The sequence below is a fragment of the Antechinus flavipes genome, chromosome 6, assembly GCF_016432865.1.
Source record: "Antechinus flavipes isolate AdamAnt ecotype Samford, QLD, Australia chromosome 6, AdamAnt_v2, whole genome shotgun sequence".
Lineage (NCBI taxonomy): Eukaryota > Metazoa > Chordata > Mammalia > Dasyuromorphia > Dasyuridae > Antechinus > Antechinus flavipes.
Genome location: NC_067403.1, coordinates 182,037,910 through 182,062,499, shown reverse-complemented (window position 1 = coordinate 182,062,499; position 24,590 = coordinate 182,037,910). Strand labels below are relative to the sequence as shown.

Below are 24,590 nucleotides of genomic sequence, written 5' to 3'. Positions count from 1 at the left end.
TAAGAACTAAGTAGCAATTTTCCATTGACTCCTTTGCAATGGAAGTTACCTGATATGAATATAGTTCCCCATGAAATGAAATGAGCACAATGACTAAACCATGTAAAAGCAGTTACACATATGCATGGGCATGCCAGTAATTTTACTGCAGACTTAACCAAGCTTTCTATGCTACTAATATATGCCATTAGCAGTGTTCATGGAGGCTCACAAGAACAGCTTTCTGGGAATCTCTCTTTTGCAAACATCATCAGCAGCTGCCAAGGAATGTTGAGTTCTTCTATCATATAGTTTATCTTGTCTTAACCCTTAAAGTCTTCCTGACTGTTTGGGGAGAAGGTGAGCATGGGAATGGAAGACTACACTATAGTCTCCTTATAGAATTTTGTTTATTGTCATGTTTCCAAATTTATATACACCAAACAAAAAAGAGTGGCTGAAAAGTGAGTATAAATTATCCAGTGTGTCCAGAGAGAGAGGAAGAAGAATAGATCTGAGTGAAATTCAGTTCAAATCACTCTGATTTTCAGTCTGTGAATTGGTAAATGTTAAGGCTTAACAGGTCTCCTTTGGGAGAGAATTGCTTTTGTTTTCCCCTTCCTCCCCCCCTCCCCCATTAAATTTGACAGGTTTCTTAGAATCTCTGGAGAAATTCAGATCATTAGATGAACTTTGAATAAAAGCTCAGGAATGCTTGGAATCTGGAATTTAGGATGTCCTAGTCTAAGTGACTTCTTTCTGGACTTTCTTTGGGCCCAGTGAACACTGTCACATCTAGTACATAAAGATTCCTTTTTGATTGCAGAGATTACTCTCATAATGTGGCACCCTGGCTTGAGAGTAGAATCATCCTGATTCTACTAATGAGAATAGCTCCTTTCTTGATAGCTAATTCATACACTGATTTATTCATATATCAAGCACTAACTTGTCAGATATTATATTCCAAACACTATTCAGAGTATTACAAAGACATAGATAATCAGGGTCTATAACATGCACACAAATAGAAAAAATGCCACATATGTCCAAAATATAATCAAATGCATACAAAGCTAAATATAAAGCAATTTCAGGTAGAGGACCAAAGCAACTGTAATCATTCAGATAAGACCTCAGTGCTTAAACATCAAAGTTGCACAAAGTGCACAAAGATCAAGGATTATTGTTCTTCTATTTTAGAGGCTAAAACTGAGGCTTTCCCAAGATCATCCAACAAGATGAGACCTAGAATAGGTGATCAGAGACAAAAGAGAAGCACATTTCGATGTTCTTTCCTTTCCAGTGCCTCTTACCCACTTTTCCCAAATTTCTAAGATTTCTCATTGAGAGGGTAGGTTTTCTGGCAGCCAAAGAGAAAAGTGATACTTGCCATTTGGGAGACCCTGCTGTTATGTTCTTTGAGACATAGGCGCAGGCCATTCCTAAGTCCATAAGGAATCATTCCAATAGTCACTTTCCCAAAGAAGGGCTCTTTCCCTATGTGGCTGTCTCTTTTGGGCCTTAATGTTGCCCAGTGCTGAGATAATGTCCTATAAAATTCTTTAAATGAAAGTTTCTAAAATGTTTAACACTGTACAAATAATACTTGTCCTGGCAACATTTTGGGTGAAAGTGGGAATGGTAGCCCTGAATCTGGGAGTGACCAAAGCTTATCACACAATTAACTAAATCTTCAAACACTATACCAAGGATGTAGAATTAGACAACATATTGCTGATTTTAAAATAAACAAGAATGGTACCAACTTTCAAGGGGATTACAATCTAATGAGATAAATGTTCGGAAAAAGAAATAGGTCAAAAGGAAGCACAGATTAGTGGCAACAGTTCTGATTGGCATCAGAGGGCTTGAGTCTAAATCTCAGCTATGTGATATACTACCTAAGTGACCCTAGGAAAGCCTAGCCACCCATCTAGATCTGTTTTCTCTTCTATAAAAGGAAGGAAGCTGACTCAGATGATCTCATCATACCTCTCAGATGGAGAGGACCATGCCCATTTTAGAGAGGAAGCAACTAAAGGCATTGATATTTGGACAATGCCATCTAGAAACACTATTGGAAAATTGGAAAGAGCCCCCAGGTGTTTTTATTCCATTCTAGAACCTTAGGTCACAAAGTCTGATGACAAAGGAGTAAAGGAATAGAGTAGGGAGACATTGAAAAATGGATTAATGTAAGCCAATAATGCCCCCCCATTACCTCCCAAAAAAATTCATGTTCTCAAGACTGTTTGCAACCTGGCCAAACATATATCTTCATATGGTACAGGAGGAAGAGTTTGACAGGGAATTTGGCTGAGGACCTCTCAGGTCCTCAGTTTCTCTCTGTATAAGGTGAAGATAGTGACTTTCTAAGGGCCATAGCAGCTCAGATACTTATAAATCAAACTCCTGAAAGGCAGCTCTTCCTCCCAGCCTCTCTGTCAGTGAAGCCTTTGAGGGGTTAAGCAGAGCACCTTATACACCCTATGGTAGGTGGGTGCCAATCTTTTCCAGAAAATGAAGTGCTTTTCATAGACTCAACCTTGATGACACCTGCATGAACACTGCTCCAAGAACCCTTCCCCACTAGTCCTGTTTTTATGTGCAAACAGACTGTGTAACTTTGTTTTGGACTACCATATATTGCTCTTTTCTGAAACTGTGTCCCTTTTCTTTCTTTTTTTTTTTGTCAACTTTCTGCATTGGCAGAGCATCTTGGGATTGAATTTATGGGTATGGACCAATCATTCCTTTTTTAGTGCCTTCGAGCACATTTTAGCACCTGTGAACTTGACTGTCTCTTACCCTTTCTTTCCCCCCTTCCTTTGGATTCCTAACCAATGTCTTTTTGCTTTAGAAGGGATCATACAGTCATAACAGTGGTCTCTCTGGGTTTTTAGCTATGATTAGACATAACATTAGAGTGTTAGTGAGGGCAGCTCACTCTCATTTCCCAGGCCCCACTTCAAGTTTCCTATCCTCATAACCCATAGCCAATTCCCTTCTCTACCATAGTGTTTGGCCTGCAGATTCCATTTGTTATGAAAAGGCTGATAAGGCCTTCAGGGTAATCAAACCTCCTGGGTTCCAGCACCCTCAGGAGTCTTCTACCAGGATAATCATTCCAGAAGCCTCCTCTTATGCCCATTTCAGGTTGGGAGCCAAAGGAAAAATCATCTATTCTTGGGGCAGGAAATCTCCTCTGGTGGGGAAATACAATAGTATGTGCTTGGATTAGATAATGCCTCAGGCTTACTTATGTTTACCTTCCTTATCTTCTGAGCAAAGACAAAGAAAATATATAAAGAAAATAGGCTCTGTGGCTCTCTCTAGAGTTGACTGAGATTTTCATTGAGAATGTCTGTGCTGAGGGAACAGAAGCCAATCCACAAGGATTTCCCAGACAACAAATCCTACAGGATTCTCCCACCACTAGCCTTGAAAAAAGAATCCTGAGTTATTCGTATACCAGTCTGGGTGCTGATATGGTGGAGCAACTTGATGAGTAAAGGCAGAGTTCCCAGAACTTCAGGGAAATGGCTGACAGAGGAGATCAAATCAATTCAGAGGCCCTTGATTCAAATTCTGTTTTTGTCCAATGCTACCTATCTGATCATAAGCAAGATCCCCGACTCTTTCCCATACCAAGTCCCTGATCCATAAAAGAGGAAGAATACTCAGACCCAGACAATATCAGTTCATGAAGAATGTGTGATCGGTTTGGTTGCAGGCTGGTGTGACAATTGACTTGGATGGAGAATACACTTACTTTCTTTTCTTCCAGCCACTTCAACACTATATGGAGATGACGACATTTGAGTGGCCTCATTCACATACCTGTTTCCCCAGCTATGTTATCATAGGCTTGACTAAATAGCTTCTCACAAGTAAACATATAGTCTTCATTATAAATATAATAAACTACACCAAAGAAAATCTGTCACCATTTCTTTTCTGCAAATGAAATTTTTCTCACTCTGGCTTAGTTATAAATGTCTAGCATCCTGTCTAAAGGACAATTTGCCTTTTGTAAGGTTTCCAATCCACTGGGGACTAATGCCCCAGAATGGTAATGGCCCTCTTGCTAGGAAGATATTGGTGACTGCAGAAAGACCATCCAATGCAGTCCAGTGCATTTGAATTCAAGCCAACTCAACAAGCATTTATAGCAAAAGACCACAAGGGAGCTCTTCCTATGTCTAGGAGAAAAATGTTTTCATCCTATCCAGGGCTCCACCTTCTCTAGGGCTGCAGCTCCTACTAACTCCAGAAAGCTTAAAGACATAAGATCTAAAAGTAGAAAAGAGTGATATCATCTCTATGGAAGGATGGCCAGTTCAGGCCAGACCAGAGCCAACCAGATTCAAAGCTCAGTGAGCCAATGCTGCAGTGATGCTGCAGGGATGCTCGAATGTCCCTATTAGCTCCTGGCCTATCAGACTAGTAGGTTTTTTTTCCCTCTTTCAATTCTGCATCTGATTTGCTCTTTCTCTACTGACCGTGTAACAGCATCTGTAGGGACGAACAGTATCTTTTTTCAAAGATATTGCCGAAGCTTTCTCCAAAGATCCTTTTCTTAGTATTTTTTGAATTACTGCCAAATCTATCACAGAAAACACAATTAATGTTGTGTATTTCAGCCGGTCATATAAATTGAAAGCAGCATAAATAATAGACTTCGGGACAAGATACGTTGTGTGTCCGTTGAAGTTGATAGACTGCAGAAAGCTCACATCTCCTTTCTCTAACAGCTGCCTCTCTTCCATTGGTTAATTTAAGTGTGTCTGGATGGCCTTTACCACAAGGAATCATGGGATTTGAGAGATGGTAGAAGCAACAAACTAGTCCAACTCATAAATAAAAATAATCTACCATATCATATGCCTGATAAATGCCCATGCAGCCTCTGCCTATAGACACTCAAAGAAAGAGCGCTACCACCTCCTCTACCCACACATACACTTATATTCCAAACCTAAATTTGCTTCTGTAACTTCCAATCATAGGGAGAAGGGAAGTAACAGAACAAATCTAACCCCTGCTTCATCAACATAGCTGCCTTTAAAAATCTTTCTTTGTTCCCATTGAGGCTTCTCTTCTCCAAGTTAGTCATGTCCACTTCCTTCAACCAATCCATACATGGAATGAACTCCAGGTACTAAATCATCTTAGTTTTGCCTCCTCTAGAATGAGGTTCAGCAAACTACAGCCCATAGGTAAATTCTGCTCCAGTACCTGTTTTTGTAATCAGAACTAAGAACTGTTTTGCATCTTTAAATACAAAAATACTTTATTTCAAAATGTACAAAATGTCCATTCTTTGTTGGAAGGTTAGTAAGCGCTGATTTTTCAGTGTCTTGTTTAAGCTTTGGTTTTTACCACTAAAGGTAAAGATGTGGTTTTATGAGGTATGAGGGTAGAATACACTGGGACTATCACTTCCCTTATTCCTGGATTATCACTTTCCATATACTCACCTTAGCCACATCAGCTTCCATTTGACCTCTTGTATAAAGAACAGACTGGAAATAAGGTATGTCCCTGGAGAGAGATCCACCTACCCAATTCAAAGAAATGTTTTTAAGAAGAAAATTAGTGCAAAGAGCACAATTCATTGCCCAAATGGCTATTTGCTGTTTCATCATTTCTGATAGATATTTTGCTTCAGAAATTCACAGAGAAGTCCTCCTTGCTTTTAGAGCCATCAAAAAAAAAAAAAATCCCAGCAAATGAAGCAATCTGAAATTAAATTAAATTAAAAGAGTTGGAAAGAAAAAGAGAAAAGTGATAGGCAAAAAGATTTGCCTTGTATCAAGGACAAAGAAGGGTTGAAGTGGATTGCTTCTCATCTATGTCTTTTGATGTGTTGATTCAGATATCATGAACAAAAGCAATTACAGTTGGGCTAAAATATGCAACAAAGTGCTCCAACCGGGCCTAAAGCCCAGTGGGCCTGGTAATAGGAAAAGCAGGGTCCAGAGGAGGAAAAGCCATGACCATTCCCTTCTGGGGATGAAAGTGGGTATGAGCCATGACCATTCCCTACTGACATGACTCCTGCTACTTTAGTAAAGAACTAATGGCAAACTATGTCTCCTGGCCCCCTGGTCACTTGGTTTTTCCATTGCTATTCACAGGTTCCATTAGGCTAGTTTAGGAGTTATGCTGTATGGAAAATCCCTACCAACTTTACTTCCACCTTTTTTTCCCCCAAACATCTCTTCACATTGTTTTCCCAGTATGAAGCATGCTATGCAAGAGCCTACAGTTGATTTATTAACATTAATCTTTAACCTTCTCCTGCCCTCACTGTTACTCTCCTTTATCTCTATCTTTTTGTCCATCTGTCTGTGTTTGATTTTCCTTTTACCTTCCAACTCCAACTGTTTTTCATTTGTTTTGTATTTGTCAGTTGTTTAATCCATGCCATCCTCTCATCCTTTTTACCTATGGACTTTTCTTCTTTCCTTATTGATAATCAGACAATATTAATTGGGTTTGACAATGTTCTTAGCCTGTTAACTGGAATTTGATGATCATGAGCTCAGCTTGTGAAAGATGCCCTAAATAATGATAGAGTGCATTTTATCAGAGAAATTAAAATATACTTGTTCTCAGAAAAGTGTTGTACAAATATCTCTTCCGACTGAGAGAAAAAAATTGAAGGGAGTGATAAAGAGGATTTTGTGAAGGGCTGCCTGGAAAATTTTGTTTTTACAACATGCCCTGGTTTGTTGCTCACCAGCTTAATTAGGGAGACGAGTCTCTAGCTTTGACTCAGTAATTATATACACCAGTGGAGTTCTATTTTTGAATGTTCTTGTGAATATATCCTAATCACTGTAATTAATCCAGTTGGATACTCAATTTCTTTGAGATCTAGGCCACTGTTAAATAAATTCCATCTTGTGAGGGGCTGGACTTGAGAATGACCTAATGCTTATTCCCTCCAAGAAGTAGGATACAACCCACGTATAGTTTGTACCCTCATTTCATTTCTATTGGACTTCATTCCTGAATTGGAGATCAGGTTCTCTTAACCTGGAAAGTCTCCACATCTAAGCTGTGAGAGTCATACTTTGGTATTTCAACATTCAAGAGTTCTTTTGCCAAGTGTGACCAACAGTGGCATGTGTGGTCAACTCTAAGCCAAATGTGACACATGCTAATGATTTTTTCCCCTAAAGATTAATTGTCTCCATGGCAGGGATGAGGGTCTCAAGAAAAGACTAGTTCCTTAAAAACAAGCTGACATTTTGGCCCAATCTCCTTTTTGGGGTTGTAAATCTAATCCTCTCCATTGCATTTTCTCTGATACAATGCCTCAGGGCTCAAAGTGAGGCTTTTTGAGTTTTCCTCATATTGATCTTGACACAGGGTCTTGCCTCATTGCCTTTGGTAACTACAAGCCAAGCTTATGTTTGCAAATGTTTTTGAGTTTGTCCTTTGTTTTCTTTTCACCTTTTCATTGATTAAAATGCTTTTTGTAAAGCCCGCTGGAATTTAAGAATGTCTTTGGGAATAAAGAAACGTCAAGAGGGATCCGGGTAGTTCCTGGTTATTCATTGCCATAAAGCTTATTCCAGCTGTCTTTGCAAGAATAACAAACAAAACAAAAAAATATATAATTATGTATTTTTTCTAAATCTAACATTTATGATGTCATATTTAAAATGTCTATATTTGGCTTGTTTAATATAATCCCTAAGTATATTTGTAGCCTGCTCTAAATGGAATTCTGTTATTGGATTTTGGTTTTGAATGGCACCAATATGCTGAAGTTATTCTCTGTGACTGGTTGCCATGCTTTGTTTTGTTTTGCCCCCCTTTTCTTTTCTTGTGAGTAGAGATGGTACCAGATAGCATGCCAAATGTTCAGTCTGTTTGCTTTTTAAGAATGCTGAGTATACCTGGTAACATGCTCTTCTTATGCCCCTTTCCAGAAGCTGAGGAACTCTACCAGAAAAGAGTATTGACCATCACTGGCATCTGCATTGCCCTCCTGGTGGTCGGCATCATGTGTGTGGTGGCCTACTGCAAAACCAAGTAAACCTTCCTCTTCCTTGCCTTTCTATCTATCATTAACATAGATGGGTAAGAGGCAGAGAGATCTTGGGGAAAGAATCAGATCCCATCATCCACCTAGGAGCAATGGGGATTATTGTTGGTTGTCTTGATTTCTGTTTGTTTCTCTGGCTCTGAATCATCCAGATTCATAAGGGGCCATGCTCAGCATGGGGGAAAGAAAAGCCAGCTCCTTGAAATATTTCATGATAGACATGGCCATAGCCAGCTGATTGCTACTGACTCAACCCTCCCCAAGTTGGAACTACAAAGATTTTAGAACATGTACATATGTAAACACAGAAAATCAGATAAGACAAGTCTGTCAACACAAATGGTGATTCAGTATCGAATTGACATCAGCCATTCTCATTTAGTACAGATGTGCTGACCACAACAATGAGATCCAGAGCAAATATCGCAGAAGACAAATGGTTTAAAGGGGTCCCTAGATTCCAGTCTTTTTTTTTTTTTTTTTTTTTGGATCTTGACCTGGCCTTTCACTGATATAGAGGAAATCCCCAAATGAAAATGCCCCATGTTAATACTTATAGGTATTTAGAATCTTAGGGAATTCCCTGAGTAGTTAAAAGGTGGGGGAACTTAGCTCTAGTCTCACAGCTAGATTACAGTAGTCTTGATTGAATCATCATAAAATCAAGGGTAGACCTGGAAAAGGATCTTAGAGAATGAGAACGATAAGGAAACTAAGTTAGACAGAAATTAAATACCTTACTCAGGATCATACAGGTAGGAAGATATAGTCAGAAGATCTTCCTGTCTCTAGCTGTAATACTTTCTATTCACAATGTGGCATAATTAAAATAGCATTTGATTTAGAGTCAGAGGAAATAGGTTCAAATCTTACTTCTGCTGCCTATATGACTATGGATAAATCATTTCCCCTTTATGAACTTCAGTTTCATCATTTGGAGATTAGAATCAATGCCTTTTGTAGTGCCTTATAATCCTAAACCTATGACTAAATGTTGGCTGCTTATATGGTTATGAATTAACTATGTGAAATAGCCAGTTTTGGATATGGAACAATAATTAAGTATCTGATTTATTTGAGGGCCAAAGCCCTACATCTATTGGGATATGGTAAAATAAATAATTATCTTGCTATTAAAATACAGTTTTATGGAATCTGTGTTGAAGTTTTCCAATTCTACTTAATACTGCAGCTGTTTACAATGTGATCAGTGAGAGTAAAGAAAATTTTGTAAGGAGAAAGAAGAGTTTGGAAAGTCTTGGAAAGCACCATCTGCCAAGCTTGGAAAGCCCTATGCATCATTTTCATTGAGTTTTGTGTCCTCCTCCAAATTGTGCATGCTTATTAACAAACAAGGATTTCCTTTTGGGCTTCCATAGTCCAATTCACTCCAAAGCTCAGATAAAATCAGATTAATAAAATCTTCTGCTACATAACAGTGTTATTCTTTTGACAGTACTTTTTTCTATTCCAACAATGATTTCCTCAATGATGTCAGGCCAGCTGTTGGAGGAAAACATATTCTTGAGTCAGATACAGATGTCTTTGAAGAACAAAACCAAAAAAAAAAAAAATAAGATCATTTGTATGTAGAGTACTATTCAGGGTAGGGTGAAGAATAGGCCTTTTAGATAAGGCCCTGCCCTCAAGAAACTCACAATCTCAATAAGAGCTAAAACACAAATAGAGATACACAATAATAAAATTGTCATTAAATTAAAGGTAAAAAGCAGAGTCGTTAAATCAAAGATTTAGACATAGAAAAGATTCTAAAAAGCCATCTAGATTGGCCTTACCATTTTATAAATGAGGAAACTGAGTCTCAGAAAAGTTAAATGACTTGCTGAGTTCATATAGCTCACAAAGCACAATAGGGAAAATGAAAGTTCTCTTTCAAGTTTGCCAAAAACAATACTAATTTCATTCTTACCCATAAATTGTAGAGGAGATTCTTGTTGGAGTAAAAGTTAGAGTAGATAGCATTTGAGGTCTCTTCCTGTTCTGAAGTTCTCTGAGAGTATGAGAATTGTAATAATAAAATAAATGAAACCATAGTTATTTTTCTCTTTTCTACTAGACTGATTTGTCCTTAAAAATTCTTTGCCAATTTTGCCTTGTCTGTAATAAAGCGTGCCTTCTAAAGTGGTAATAGCTCTGTCCATCTTCCCATCTTGATATAACTCATGGAACTTATAATTGGGAGGGTCCTTAAAAACCATCCAAAGAAACCTTCCTGTTAAACAGATACATAAACTGAGGAAAATATCTTGTCTGGGATAACACAGATACAAAGTGTAAGACCTAGCATTCAAACACATGATCCTTATTTAAAATCCAATATTCCTTCCATTTTACTTTTATTTTGTCTTTTCTCTCTTATCAGTATCAATGAACACAATAATAATGATCAGGGTTTAGTGAGTGAGAATATATCAATTATTCAAGGATGTGCATTAGAATTCAAGGATTTGGGAAGACTTCCTTCTCCTCAGACTTCTACTTTCAAAACCCAAAGTTTTGACTTGGGTTTGACCAAAGACTTTGGTTTCCTTAACTCTGTTTTCTAAAGCTGCCTCATAATTTGACACCTTTAATGTATAGACACAAGACCTTGAGATAGGAGAATGATTTGACTATATTAAGAAGTGCTCCAGCTTTGACTAAAAATCTATTTTGTTTCTCATATGCAGGAAGCAGCGAAAAAAGCTTCATGACCGGCTACGACAGAGCCTTCGTTCGGAACGCAACAATATGGTGAACATGGCCAATGGACCTCACCACCCCAACCCACCCCCAGAGAATGTGCAGCTGGTCAATGTAGGTTGCTTGAGCTCTGAAAATAAATAATGAGGAATACTGTCCACCCAACTGGACTATGCCTTCAGTAAATTCTGTACAGGTTTATGCTTAGTGACTGCTACTCATGTCCTGAGCTTCCAGGAATATGGAATTTCTCCAGGAGGAAATAACAGGAACATTCTTCAAATGTTTTGGGTTTATGATAACACAAATATGTTAACTCTTCCGGCTTTATTCATTAAGTGGTTGGATAATAATATCAAGATTTATGTTTCTTTTGATAGAATACATGAGCATCTTGCTCATCTGAAAAATAAAGTAAAGGAAAAGGATCATAACCAAATTAGCACTTGGCCATGAGGATAACAGGCTGTGTTTGGAATCAGGGAGATCTGACATTTACTGAGGGTGTGACTCTAGATACCTTACTTAATCTCTATGTGCCTCTGGCAATATCCTTCCCAGGATAAAAATCTAGTAGATCATAGATTTCAGGGTAGTGATAGAAGAACTTCCCACACTTTGAGATCCTGTGCCTACAAAATCCTTATAAGCTGAGTGATATAGTGGCTAGGAACACTTATCTTGGAGTCAGAAAGACCTAAGCCTGACTCCTGCTTCAGACTCTTAGTAGCTGGATGACTTCTTATGGATGAAAGTTAACGAATTTTTCTAAGTCTCAGTTTCTTCATCTGTAAAATGGGTATAATAAGAGTATCCATTTCATAGAGTTGTTGTAAAGATCAAATAAAATAATATGTGAAGTAAATCTTAAACCACTTACAAATATTCTTTTATTTAAATGTAACAATAGAAAATCCCCAAAAGGAAATACTCAACTGTTCCTGGCTTCAATCCAGCACTTGGAAACTAGTATACTGGGATATAAATAACCATGAACAAAGGGGTAGTATAAATAGAAGTCACAATGAAGGTGAAGAAAGAAATAGGGATTATAAGCTTTGGAAAATATGAAGTGATAACAAATTATAATCAGATCAATTAATTTTAGACCTCATTAATTTGAAAGTGGAACACATCTGGTTTATGATAAGATCATGGCTGCCACCATTTCTGTGACTGAGATTTAAGTTGAGGAGTACATCACAGGAACTGAGTAGACTGAGGAACAAGAAAATTGAAATATTTTAGGAAATATCAGATTATGTATATTGAATTGTTAGGTATGAGTTGAGATGAGGAAAAATACAATAGGTCAGCCATTGACTTCGCTGAGAAAGGAAGATGAATGTTGTTAAATAATGGCCAATAGGATTTGAATTGGGTGATGAATTTGGAAAAATGAACCTCAAAGAAGACAGATTATTAACTGGTAGTGGTAGAAGAAGGGTACAAATGTAATAATGGGAAGCAAGGAGTGACTTCATACAACTAGTTAGTGTCAAAGGCAAAATTCAAACCTTGATCTCCTAATTTAAATTTTAACAGCATTTCTAAATTATTTCCTGAAATGTGTACATTCAAAATGTAATTTCTTTTTTATTTCACTAAACCAAGACTATGCCCAAAATTTCCATTTGTTTCCTCTTTGTCTCTTTAGCAGTACGTATCCAAGAACATCATCTCTAGTGAACACGTCATTGAACGAGAGACAGAGACATCATTCTCTGCTAGTCACTGTACTTCACCAGCTCATCACTCCATGGCTGCCACCCAGACACCCAGCCACAGGTATAAGGATTGACTAAAATAGCTTAGCTTTGCAGAGTTGCTTTTTTAATGGCAGTTATCTTATAATGAAAGGAACAGGCTCTGGGAAAAATATGTTCACACAAGGGAACCAAAAATCTTTTTTTTTTTAAATTTGTAGGGAAAGTATCCACCCTTTACAGCAAGGTCTTGAAATCCATATGCATGTTAGATACTATGTTTTTTCTTGTGTAGTTGCCCTACTCCAAACATGAAGTTGTAGGACTTATCATGTAGTTATACCTCTTTATTTTAGAAAGCATAAAAACCTGAACATAGACCCAATATTTCTGACCAAGAATTTGTGTCCTCTGACACTAGACTGAAAGAGAAATATTCTTATATACAACTCACTTTGTAAAAAGATCACTTTTTGTTGTTGCTATTGTTATTGCTATAGCATTTCTATGGCACTTTGTTTTCAAAGTACTTTACCTATGTTGTAGAATTTGATCTTCACAACAACTCTCTAAGATAGGTGCTATTATTGTGTCCATATTAAAGATGAGGAAACTAAAGTTCAGAGTGCATGTGACTTGCCAAAGTAACACAACTAATAAATCTCAGAATCAGGATTTGAATAGAAATCTTTCTGACTTAAATTGCAGCACCAAGGAAGTCACCAGGTGGGACTGAGGTTTTGATTAGTGGTCCAGAGCCTAAGTTATATATTTTGTTGCTTTCTTCATTCAAATTTTTTCAATATCATCATGTTCTGAAAGTCTGGGCCAATAGTACTCAAGTTCTTATAAACCATTTCTAGCTGTAAGATTATGCTTCATAGTATCACAGCTTATTAGTTTAGTACTAAAAAGGACTTTAGAAGTCATCGAACCTACCTTTTTCATTTTTATATTTTATAGGTAAGGAGACTGGGGCTTGGGCAAATAAGTGACTTGCCGAGGGTCCCACAAGTTGTGAGGTTTTAAGATATGATTTGAACCCAGATCTTCCCAACTCCAACTCTAATGCTGTAAATTCCAACATATTATTATTGTTATTCGAGGTACTAAAGTTCACCGCTATCTAAAAAAGCACTAAGACTTTGTCCCAAAAAATTTGGAGAGAGCTTTCTACATATTTGGGGCTACCCTTAGAAGCTGCTCCAGGGACATGTGGATTTCCCAAAGACGCTTCTAGCAGTTGATGCTAGAAAAACTACTTTACTGGTGAAGTAGTAGAGATTCTCAAGAGCTTCCACCAATACTCCAATAATAATAGCAATCACTAGCATTTATATAGTACTTTTATGAATATGCACACTTTCAAAAATGCTGTCTCATTTGATCCTCACAACAATGAGGATCCTCACAACTGTTAGTATCCCCAACTTGGAAATGAGGAAAACAAGACTGAAACAGGTCAATGACTTGCTCAACATCACATAAAACTTATTTGTGAGATGATTTGAACTGAAACTTACCTGAGTTCAAGTCTAGCACTCCATTCACTTTGCCATGAAGATGCTCACTCTGTACCTTTCTGTTCACTCCCGAATTTGGGTAATGATCACCAGAGCAGAGTGGTACTATATAATGAAAATGATGCTCTAAAAGGAGGTTATAGTGAGGCAGCTAAATATATTGGTGAGAGTGCCAGACTTGGAGCCTGAACTGAATTCTAATCTTCCAATAGAAATAGATGTTGGTGCGCAAATCTATAAGATTATAAAGTCATCGATTTAGAGCTAGAAGGGAACTTCACCATCATTGAGTCCAGTCCCTTCATTTTACAAGTGAGGAAACTAAAGTACAAACAAGTCAAGTCACTTGTCCGAGATCATATAGTAAATAAGTGCCTTTAGTAGTCAGCAATAGAGAGGCAAAGAAGGGAAAAATAAAACAAACCAAAACCTCTAATCTTCCTGAAGCCCAGTCTAGTGCCCTATTCTATTTACTTTCTTAGCTACTAAGAACTTTGGTTTCCTATCTGCAAAATGGATTTTGAATGGCAATTATCATGTAAGTGTGTTATTATATTATTAGAGTAATAGAATTTAGATTCTTACCGTCCTGAATCTCTCCCAAGTGTTGTTTAAGCAAGGCAAGGCTATCTTATTCTAAATTCCACTTGAGAGTAGAAAGAATAAGAGAGTTAGGGGTACTGAACTTTTGAAAGAAGTATTATATGCTTTCACCTGGTGATTGTTTTATTATGGTCTTTTTTGTGTATTATTTGAAAGTGTTTTTTTTCCCCCTTTCTCATTATTTATTCTTTTTTTCCCCCTTAGCTGGAGTAATGGGCATACAGAAAGCATTGTCTCTGAAAGCCACTCCGTGCTCGTGATTTCATCCATAGAAAACAGTAGGCACACCAGCCCAGCTGGGGGGCCTAGAGGACGTCTTAATGGCATGGGAGGTCCCCGAGATTGTAACAGCTTCCTCAGACATGCCAGAGAGACCCCTGATTCCTACCGAGACTCTCCTCACAGTGAAAGGTAAAACAGAAGGGAAAGCTACTGCAAAGGAGAACCCCCGTAAGAGAATCACAGTAAGAACCCACTGTCTCATTGAAGGGCACTTCCTGGGTAGCAGTAATGAGAGCCAGGAGGTGCATGCTGGCCCCCTATTAGATAAGGCTATTTCCTTACATTTATTACCTCAGGAGGCCTATCACAGGTCAAAGAATATAAAGGGAAGAGGTACTTTGGAGATTATCTAGTCCAACTCTTGTTTTATAGATGAGAAAGTGATGTCCAGTGAAAATAACTTGTCCAAAGTGACAAGGCAAAGAACAGGCAGAACTACAATAAAACCCAAGTCAGAGAATCAGATGACCTCTAAATAGGAAAGGATGCCATAGCTCATCTAGCCCAATCTATACTGCCTCAAGAGTTCTCTTGACAATATATGATCAGTGGCTATCTGTACAATTCATTTTCATTTCTGTTTAGTAACCACATACAACTCTGTTCACAGACGGAGTCAATACAAATAGAATAAAAGCCAATCAAATAACTATTATATAGGTGCATGACTCCAGCTTCACTTAGTCCTCACAAACTATCTATGGATCTATATTGAACTAAGAGTTTGGGGGTGTATTTCAAGGGTCTGAAGCTCAATCAGTGGTTCCCAGTCTCTCTAGGAGTGAACGAGAGGATTCATGCCTTAGGATGCCAGCTTTACCTAAATCCCCCAAAACATTTATGGACCTATACTGAACTAAGAGTTTTGGGATGTATTTTAAGGGGTTGAAACTCAACCAGCTGCTCCCAATCTCTCTAGGAGTGAATTAGAGGGTTCATACCTTAGGTGAGGACTTCTTAAACTTTTTCCACTTAGGATCCCTTTTGGTTCAAGAAATTTTTATGTGATCCTATCTTGAATCAGAGCTAAGGTGCTTTTGATAGCACTCATGCATGCACAGTAAAAAGTGCAAAGTGCATGTTGCAGATTCGAACCAAAGCTACAGTGAAGTGCAACATGGACAAGTTCTGCCAGAAACATGGCAGATTCATTATACATTTGATTTTGAAATAATTCTTAGTCATTGTGTTTAGAAACCTTTTACTGCTGGAAAATTTTTTGTGACTCCCCCTCCCACATGCAGTTATGTAACCTCTCCCCCTCCAAATATGGCTTTACAACCACAGTTTAAGAAGCTTTGACATAGGACATGATTCCCAAATGATGTTACACTGTATTTGTGACTTCCAGGAATATCAAGTCAGCCGAGAGAATTAATCAGTTGGATCCACTTAGCTCTTCTTTGTGGCACAAAGACCTGTATTTGGGACACTTCTTGGTTCAGAGAGGAGTTCCTCTAGAAACAACGCTCAAACCCCAATCCCGATCTCTCTTGCTTTATCAGTCCATAAAAGCAAGCTTTTAGGTAAAGACTTAAAAACTGAACCAGAATAGTTCCTCTCTTTCCTGAGTATTGCCTTCAATCCTCTTTCTCCTCTGTCACAATTCCCAAGCCAAATGGGAGTTTGCTCATTCCCACTCATCCCTAACCATTTCTTCTCATTTTTGATTTTTTTGCATGGGGCAGAATTCACAGTAGAGAGCAGGCATAGTCTTGCTTCCCCCACTTTTGTGGTAGAGACTCTCAGGTCACCATAAGACCACAGTTGCATGTGTTTTACCTCACAAATTCCAAGAATGATTGTATCATTCATTTAATTGCTCAATCAATGAATTCAGCTAACTTTGCTGTTATAAGTATGGCTCTCTATCACAGTGACTATTACTACCAAGGCTGGCTCCTGGGAAATAGTTGCATTTTAGCAGCTTAGGGCTTAGAAAGCTGAATGTAAGCCACAAAAAGAGACCAAGAATGGAAAAAAGAGAGAAACCATGTAGATGTGAAATCACTTTTTGCTCATTACCTTGTCTGGCCAAGTCTTTTGTTTTATTTTATTTTTTTAAACTTTTTTTTATTTCTAAAACATATGCAGGGATAATTTTTCAACATTGACCCTTACAAAACCTTGTGTTCCAAATGTACCCCTCTTCTCTTCACCCCCTCCTCTAAATGGAAAGTAATCCAATATATGTTAAACATGTTAAAATATATATGTTCAATCCAATATATGCATACATATTTATACAATTATCTTCCTCTGGCCAAGTCTTGTAGCTTTTGCTAGTTTCTTTTCTTCATGGAGAAAATAGGAAGTTTTTCTCACCCCACTTATAATCTGCCATCTTTTGCCCATCAAATCTAACATATTCAGAGACAGTTCTGTCTTATTAAACTAATTCACAAGATTTCCCAAGCATTAGAGAAGATGGAAAGTTATGTTAGCTCAAAGCAGTTCATCTGTATCCTTCTTAGAAGTGACATAGCCTATCTTTTATCTGTACAGAGGCTTCAGCGTTTGGGCCAATAAAATAATAATAATAATAATAATTTGCAAAACACTTTACAAATTTCTTATTTTATGCTCACAAAAATCCTGGGAGACAGGGTTCAATATTAGCAGCATTTTGTAAAGAAGAAAACTGAAGCAAATGGAGATTAAATAACTCGCCCAGAGTTACATAACTATTAAGTATAATTATCTGAAGCAAGCTTTGAGCCTAGGTCTTCCTGTCTCCCCATTTAGCACTCTATCCACTCCACCAGCTGTCTTTACTATGTATGCTAGTTCTGGGTCTTCAGACCAGATCAAACCCACCAAATATTTATCTCTTACATTAGTCTCAGGACCAGCTTCCACCTTTATTAGGTTTTCTCATGTGCTGAATAATTTTTATCTGATGGTAGCCTCTTATTTCAGAGCTCCTGTATTGTACTCTTGTGGACTCTCACCGATCTCAAAAAGTTCCATTCTTTCTCCTTTCTGATCTTGTTTTCAAGGTAGCAGTCTCAAAAATACCTCCCACTTAGCCATTATATAAAATGATCCTTGTTCTCCAATGTAGATGCTGAACTTGCAGTCGTATATATACACTTCTCACTGCCCTTCCTTTTTATGGGCTCGGCAGAGCTGAAGATTCTCAATCCGCATACAAGATATATTTTTCTTTTTTGCCACTCTCCATCTCTGTTTCCATGATGTCATATTTCATACCCATTCTCCATCTCTCTTTCCATGATGTCATACTTCATACTCAAATGAAGGGTCTTTTCTTTACACTGGTTACCTATAGGGCTTCTTAAGATGTTTGAAAGAGTGTGTTTTATACCATAATCTTGCTAGCAGCCTAAAGTTGCTTTAAAGACTGGCAGAGTTTGGAAGAACTGCATATAGTAGATTTCCATATTAGTACCCTAAAAGATCCTGAATCTGGAACCTTAGCTTTCACGTACTTTGCTTGATTACCCATGTTCTGAGTTTAGGGACTCTGATTCAATCTCATAGCAAAATCCATCTGAATCAATACATACCATGTGGGAAGGGACTAGGATTCCTTTTCCTGTCTACTGGAGCACACTTGATCACCCTCTTTAGGGTTGCAGACTGTCCCATAGTCATAGTCATCTCAGCAGTATCTGAGCTTTTCCCCAATGATTGCTGGTAGTTCAGTCACTCTATAGTGAACTAAAGTCTTCTAGCGAAGCTACAGTCATCCACTTTGATGAGGGAATGAAAGGGAAATTCCCTTTGTATCTTGTAGTCACCATTTGCCAACAGATAGATTATGAGTAAGTTTAACCTAAATCAATGCAATAGGAAAAACCTGCAGAACTCTCTCTGCCTTGGACAGAGGTATAACAAGGACCAAAGAGGAAAGGAGTTTTCTTTAGATTCACAAAACAGAGCGGAAAAGAAAAACAGAGAAAATTTGTACTTACTATCCCCCCCAAAAAACAAAACAAAACAAAACAAAAACAAGAATGCCTTTAGGACAAAAGGACACAATTGTATCATTTTGCCTTAAGTGCAAATACCTTTAGCTATTAGGCTGAATAGAATTGAATCAGAAATCCCACCTCAACGACTTCCTCTGTAAGTGACTCTAGTTCACCTCTATATATTCAAATATCCTCATCTGTAAAGGGAGTAGTTTGGGCCTCATGGTTTTTAGGGTCTTTTCCAACTTTTTTTTTTTTTTTTTGCTGAGGCAATTGGGGTGAAGTGATTTGCCCAGAGTCACACAGCTAGGAAGTGTTAAGTGTCTGAGATCACCTTCAAACTTAGGTTCTCCTGACTTCTGGGCTGGTGTTCTATCCACTGTGCCACCTAGCTACCTCTTTTTTTCCCTCCAGCTTTCAATACATGATCGTGATAGAGGAGCATATGAAGTACTTATAACATTAGCTAGCATTTATATTTCAATTTTTGCAAAGTACTTTACATATCTTATTAGATACAGGCTGTCACAAGGCAGAACTTCATAGCTGAAACAAGGAGACATAAGTATACATATCCAAATATCAGCAGACTTAGATTTAGCAAAAACTTATTTTTTAGCTTCTATTTTTCCTTCCAAAGCTTGTATTTCAGAACAGCATACTTAGACCATTCTAAGTATTTGAGAATACATCTCATCATGTTTCTCTTTGAACAATTTAAAATGGTTTCAATATAAAATTTGAAAGATTTAGGCTCAGTTGCTTTTGACCAGTTATTAAGCATTGGATTATATAAAAATCTCTATACTAAATACTAAGGATACAGATGCAAAACAAAATCAGTTCTTTTCCTCTAGGATGTTACCTTTTTTGGGGAAACATTGTGTACCCAGTTAAGTAAAGAGAAGGGCATTTGAATAGAGCATTTTAAAATGTTTACTCCTTATAAATGGGGGAAATAGCCTCATCTCTATCCAGGGATGTACCTAATGGACACCACACCTATAATGCTATAATAATCAGACTGACTAGCTAATGATCAAAATCCCCATTTCAACCCTTCTGCCTGTGTTTATTCCCTCTATATTTATTGGCGTTTTTTGGTGCCCTTACAGATATGTATCAGCAATGACTACCCCAGCTCGCATGTCACCCGTAGAATTCTACATGCCAAGCTCCCCTAAGTCGCCTCCTTCTGAAATATCTCCACCCATATCAAGTTTGACAGTGTCTATGCCATCTGTGGCAGTCAGCCCCCTTGTGGAAGAAGAGCGGCCTCTGCTCCTGGTGACACCTCCGCGACTTCGGGAAAAGAAATATGATAACCACCCCCAACAATTCAACTCCTTTCACCACAACCCGGTCCATGAAAGCAATAGCCTACCCCCCAGCCCCTTAAGGATCGTGGAGGATGAGGAGTATGAGACTACCCAGGAATATGAGACCACCCAGGAGTATGAGCCAGCGCAAGAGCCCACAAAGAAACTCGTCAACAGCCGGCGGGCAAAAAGAACAAAGCCCGATGGCCATATTTCTAACAGGTTGGAAATGGACAGCGACACAAGCTCTGAGAACAGTAACTCGGAAAGTGAAACAGAAGATGAAAGAATAGGCGAAAATACACCTTTCCTGAGTATACAGACGCCGATGGCAGCTGGCTTAGAGTCAGCTCCTGCCTTCCGCCTGGCTGACAGTAGGACTAACCCAACCAGCCGCTATTCCGCGCAGGAGGAATTCCAGGCCAGGCTGTCAAGTGTAATAGCTAATCAAGACCCTATCGCTGTATAAAACCTAAATAAACACATAGATTCACGTGTAAAACTTTATTTTATATAACGAAGTATTCCACCTTAAATTAAACAATTTATTTTATTTTAGCAGTTCTGCAAATAGAAAACAGGAAAAACTTTTATAAATTAAATCTATGTATGTAAAAATGTGTTATGTGCCATATGTAGCAATTTTTTACAGTATTTAAAAATGAGAAAGATATCAATGGTGCCTTTATGTTCTGTTGTTATGTTGAGAGCAAGTTTGTCCAGTTACAGTGATTGCTGTTCCACAGTATTTCTGCAGAATTTCCCATGGTCAGTTTTCCTGGCTTCTTGTACATTGCATCATCATGTTGAATGGATGTAGAATCCATAAGACTTACCACTGTTCCTCCTTTGGCTTATTGTCAGAGCCCAAGTGAGTAAGACTTGTGTTGGTTCACCTGTCTAAGTACCATCCTCCTTTGTTAGGAAGTTTCTTTACTATCAGGATTTACAACATTGTTGGCCAAAGGCTTGTTTCACTGAGCATGGAAATAATAGTAGGTCCAGCAGCATGCTACTAAGAATTATAGGAAAAAGCTGCATCAAGTCACATTTGAAGGCAGGAAGGAATCTTATAATTTAAAAGATGAACAAACCAATATTGTTATTCAGAAGGAAGCTTGTTCTTACTAGGATCTGCCTATTCTTTCCTTCCTTCCCTGTTTTCCTTATTCCTTCTTTCTTTCCCTCCTTCCTTCTTTCCTGCCTGCCACTTTCCTACTTTCATATGGAGAGCAATGACTCTTGTCATTTATTAAGAAAAAGGGTTTTGTTGCCCATCAAAATGAATCTAGTCCTTGATAAAAATGTTTGCTCACACTTGCTGTTAGTTTCTGGGGGAATGAAGTAGCAAATGAACAGTCAAAAACCATACTCTAAATAATAAAACTACAATTATCTTTGACTTGGAATTGAGGGTTGATAATAACTTTTCAGCTTAAGGGAGTGGGGAGAAGCCATTAAAGAATAGAAAGTCCAGAACAAATAATAACTAATATAATGATGCCTAAGAGACATGGAGAATGAAATGTGACCTATGTAGTGACATTTGTGAGCATATTCCCTTGGTCAAGAGATTAAGATAAGTGGATTTATAGGAGATACAGAGGAGGGAGTGAAGCTAAACTAACAAAAGACACAATTTGACTGAAATGATAAACAATTCTGCTGCTAGCTCTCTTGCCATTAATACCCCCTTCATTTTTTTTCTAATCAACATTGGATTGAGCCAGCCCCCAATTATGCATGTTGATTTTTGCAAATGTGCATGTGACACGTGACACTCTTGAAAGGGTGGTGGCTTATCACTGGAATGGTTCCTGTGCTGAGACTGCAGTACCTTTCAATATAAGCCCCCAGCTAGCCCCTAGATCCTTTGCTTTTAGATCACTAATTCTTCTTGTCACTTCCATCTGATTTCTTTCATCCTCATACCCCTGGCACAAGGCAGACCCTCAGATGGGGCTCAGTTTTGCATGTGGTCCTGAGATGTCAACAGAAGAATGCCTGTAGGTATTAACATTCTAAATAAATGTTCACTTCAGGGAGACAAATGGGATCACAAACATCCATGTGCCTTGTTCTACACCTTTTGGGGCTAATCCAAGCTCACAGATTCCCCCAGCACTTAAAAAGAGACCTACTTAGAGTGGAGCCATAACCAGGAAAAAAAAAAAACCAATGAATTTTTAGTGGCTTCAGAGTATTGTAGAGAAAATTTCAATCTCAAGTCAGCAAGGACCCCAGGAGAAGGGTCAATTCCTGTGTGTCAGGAGATAAACATAATGAAATTTTATTTGGTAGTGAATTAGATTTATGGGCTCATTCAAGTAATACAATAAATACAGAGTGACACAAGGGGCTGAGCTAGAAAGAAAGAAAATGTAGGTGCTTTGGTCAGATATTTTGAATAGGAAAAGAAGGGTGAATACAGAGTTACTCAGAAGAGCAACTCAGGTAGCAACCAACTGTGTCTTTAAAGTATTGTAGAGCTTTTGCCAGGCTAAAGAGATGGCAGACAACAGGGTCTTGAAATCACTTCTAACCAAATTGCTAGATTTCTTTGCTTTCTGCATCCTACTTTTTCTTTGCTCAACATCTCTGTTTATTTGGCCATCATAAGGATTCCTTGGACATACAGCATCAGCTGCATTGAGGTCACTGGACCTTGAGAAGATGAAAGATTTTGATAGGAAAAAAAAATAACCCCAAAGGTTACCACTCCTAACTCCTTCAATGATGCCTTGGCAGGATCTGGCAAACATTCTGCCCATTCCTATGAGGGATTTCCTAATACTACCTTAGACCTTAATAGAGCTGAATCAAAGCCCAAGATCATTGTGATCATATTGATGCTTGTGCCCTGGATATGTCAGCCAGTAATCCCAGGGCAAAGTCCATTTGATTCTCCTTCCAAGGATGACATCAGGGCTCCCAAATTGCCAAACTGCCTAGATCATTATGACGGTGAGATATCAGCATCCTTACCTGAAATGGCTTCTTGGGTCCATGGATAATTAATATCTTCTGTCCCCAGGATCAAAGATAATCTCTATTGAAAGAGGCAAGGTGATTGATCCTGTTGCAAGCATAAAGCCCCCTCAACCCCCCAGGGTCATCAGGATGTCCCTGTGATGCTCAGTTACTGTTTCACTCTTTCTTTTCTCCTACAATAAGCTCAGTGCAGCATCCATCTGCAAGGGGAGAGACAAAGGACCAGCATCCCTGGCTTGCATCGACCTACCCCATATTTTGTGTCAATGCAATTTGCATGGGACCTCAATAAAACTTGCTCCTTGGGAGTTTATTGTAACTGTACCAATCCCATCAGGGATTAATCAATCAATAAAAACATTTGTTATATACCTACTGTGTGCAGAGCATACAGTGCACCACATGGGTATGCAATGGAATGTGGTATATGCAAAACCCCCTTTCAGTTAGACTCCCCATTTTGTGTCTTTCGATCCTGCTCCTAGATGTGGTTTGTTAAAAAGCATTGTCATGTGCTTTCTCAATCCAATGACCAGCTTTGCCAGGGATGTGTGTGAACGTGCCCATCAATGGAATGGCATCTCTTCCTCATCTTCCTCTTTACATATGTGGAGCATGCCCAAGAGGGCCTGCTCAGGAACATTGGTTCCCTTTGTGGTCTGTAGTAAAGAGGTGACAAGCAAAATCTGGTTTTACCCCTGGGTACTGATGGGGTTCCACCAACACATGGATTTATTTCCCTTGTGCAAAGACCTTTGGAATGCTGCAGCAAAATGCAGACAAACTACAATGGCCACATATCACAATGCCTAGTCTATATTATTTTGTAAATACATACTGTACATTACTGAGATGTTTCCTTAAATCATTCACTATCCTCCTGAGTTAAAGTCTGTTTGTACTCTCTCAATTTCCTGTCACACTGTAAATAATCCTGACCTTTAATATTTATATTCAACCATCTAACATCTAGAGAGAGTCATTTTCCTATGATTTGTGAGATGAATGTCGAAAATGTGTTTCATTGTGTTATCTTTTCTTTTAAATTGTAATGTATCCTTTTATTTTCATTTATTTTTTTCTTTTTTTAAAAAAAAGTAATTTATTGTTGAGGAGAAAGAATGTATCTGTAATGGAAAGTATTTGAAGAATGCACATTTGAAGGCCTAGAAGTACTGATAAACTAAACTAAAGAAGTGATTATCCCAAATACCAGGTCATCAGGAATTGTTGATTTATTTCATTGTCCATTAGTCAGCTTCCGAATTAAAATGATATTCATCACATATCTGGGGTTGGGATTTAGACACTTCACCACAGCTAGACTAGCACCTTGGACAGCCTCATCTGAATATCATGCTTAGGAAAAACCCTAATTTATATCACATAATATCACTTCCCTTGTTTCTTTTGTCCTGTTATTTCATTATCTGCCACTTATCTTACATTGCTCATAGTCCCCCAACTTTGTTTAAATGTGA

General features: G+C 38.2%; 1 protein-coding gene across 7 annotated transcripts in view; it reads left to right on the top strand.

The window, feature by feature from the left end:
- NRG1 (neuregulin 1) overlaps positions 1-24,319 on the top strand; it is a 213,078-nt gene extending 188,759 nt beyond the window's left edge. For 3 of the 7 annotated variants that reach the window (XM_051965508.1, XM_051965504.1, XM_051965510.1), the window contains 6 exons: positions 2,695-2,718; positions 7,929-8,031; positions 10,735-10,861; positions 12,405-12,535; positions 14,784-14,990; positions 19,915-24,319. In XM_051965508.1, the coding sequence (XP_051821468.1) occupies positions 2,695-2,718; positions 7,929-8,031; positions 10,735-10,861; positions 12,405-12,535; positions 14,784-14,990; positions 19,915-20,587 (1,265 nt within the window). In that variant the 3' untranslated portion in view covers positions 20,588-24,319. Of the gene's footprint in view, positions 1-2,694; positions 2,719-7,928; positions 8,032-10,734; positions 10,862-12,404; positions 12,536-14,783; positions 15,044-19,914 lie in introns of all 7 variants that reach the window. The other 4 variants (XM_051965509.1, XM_051965507.1, XM_051965506.1 and 1 more) reach the window with 3 other exon arrangements.
- Positions 24,320-24,590: the final 271 nt, after the last annotated feature.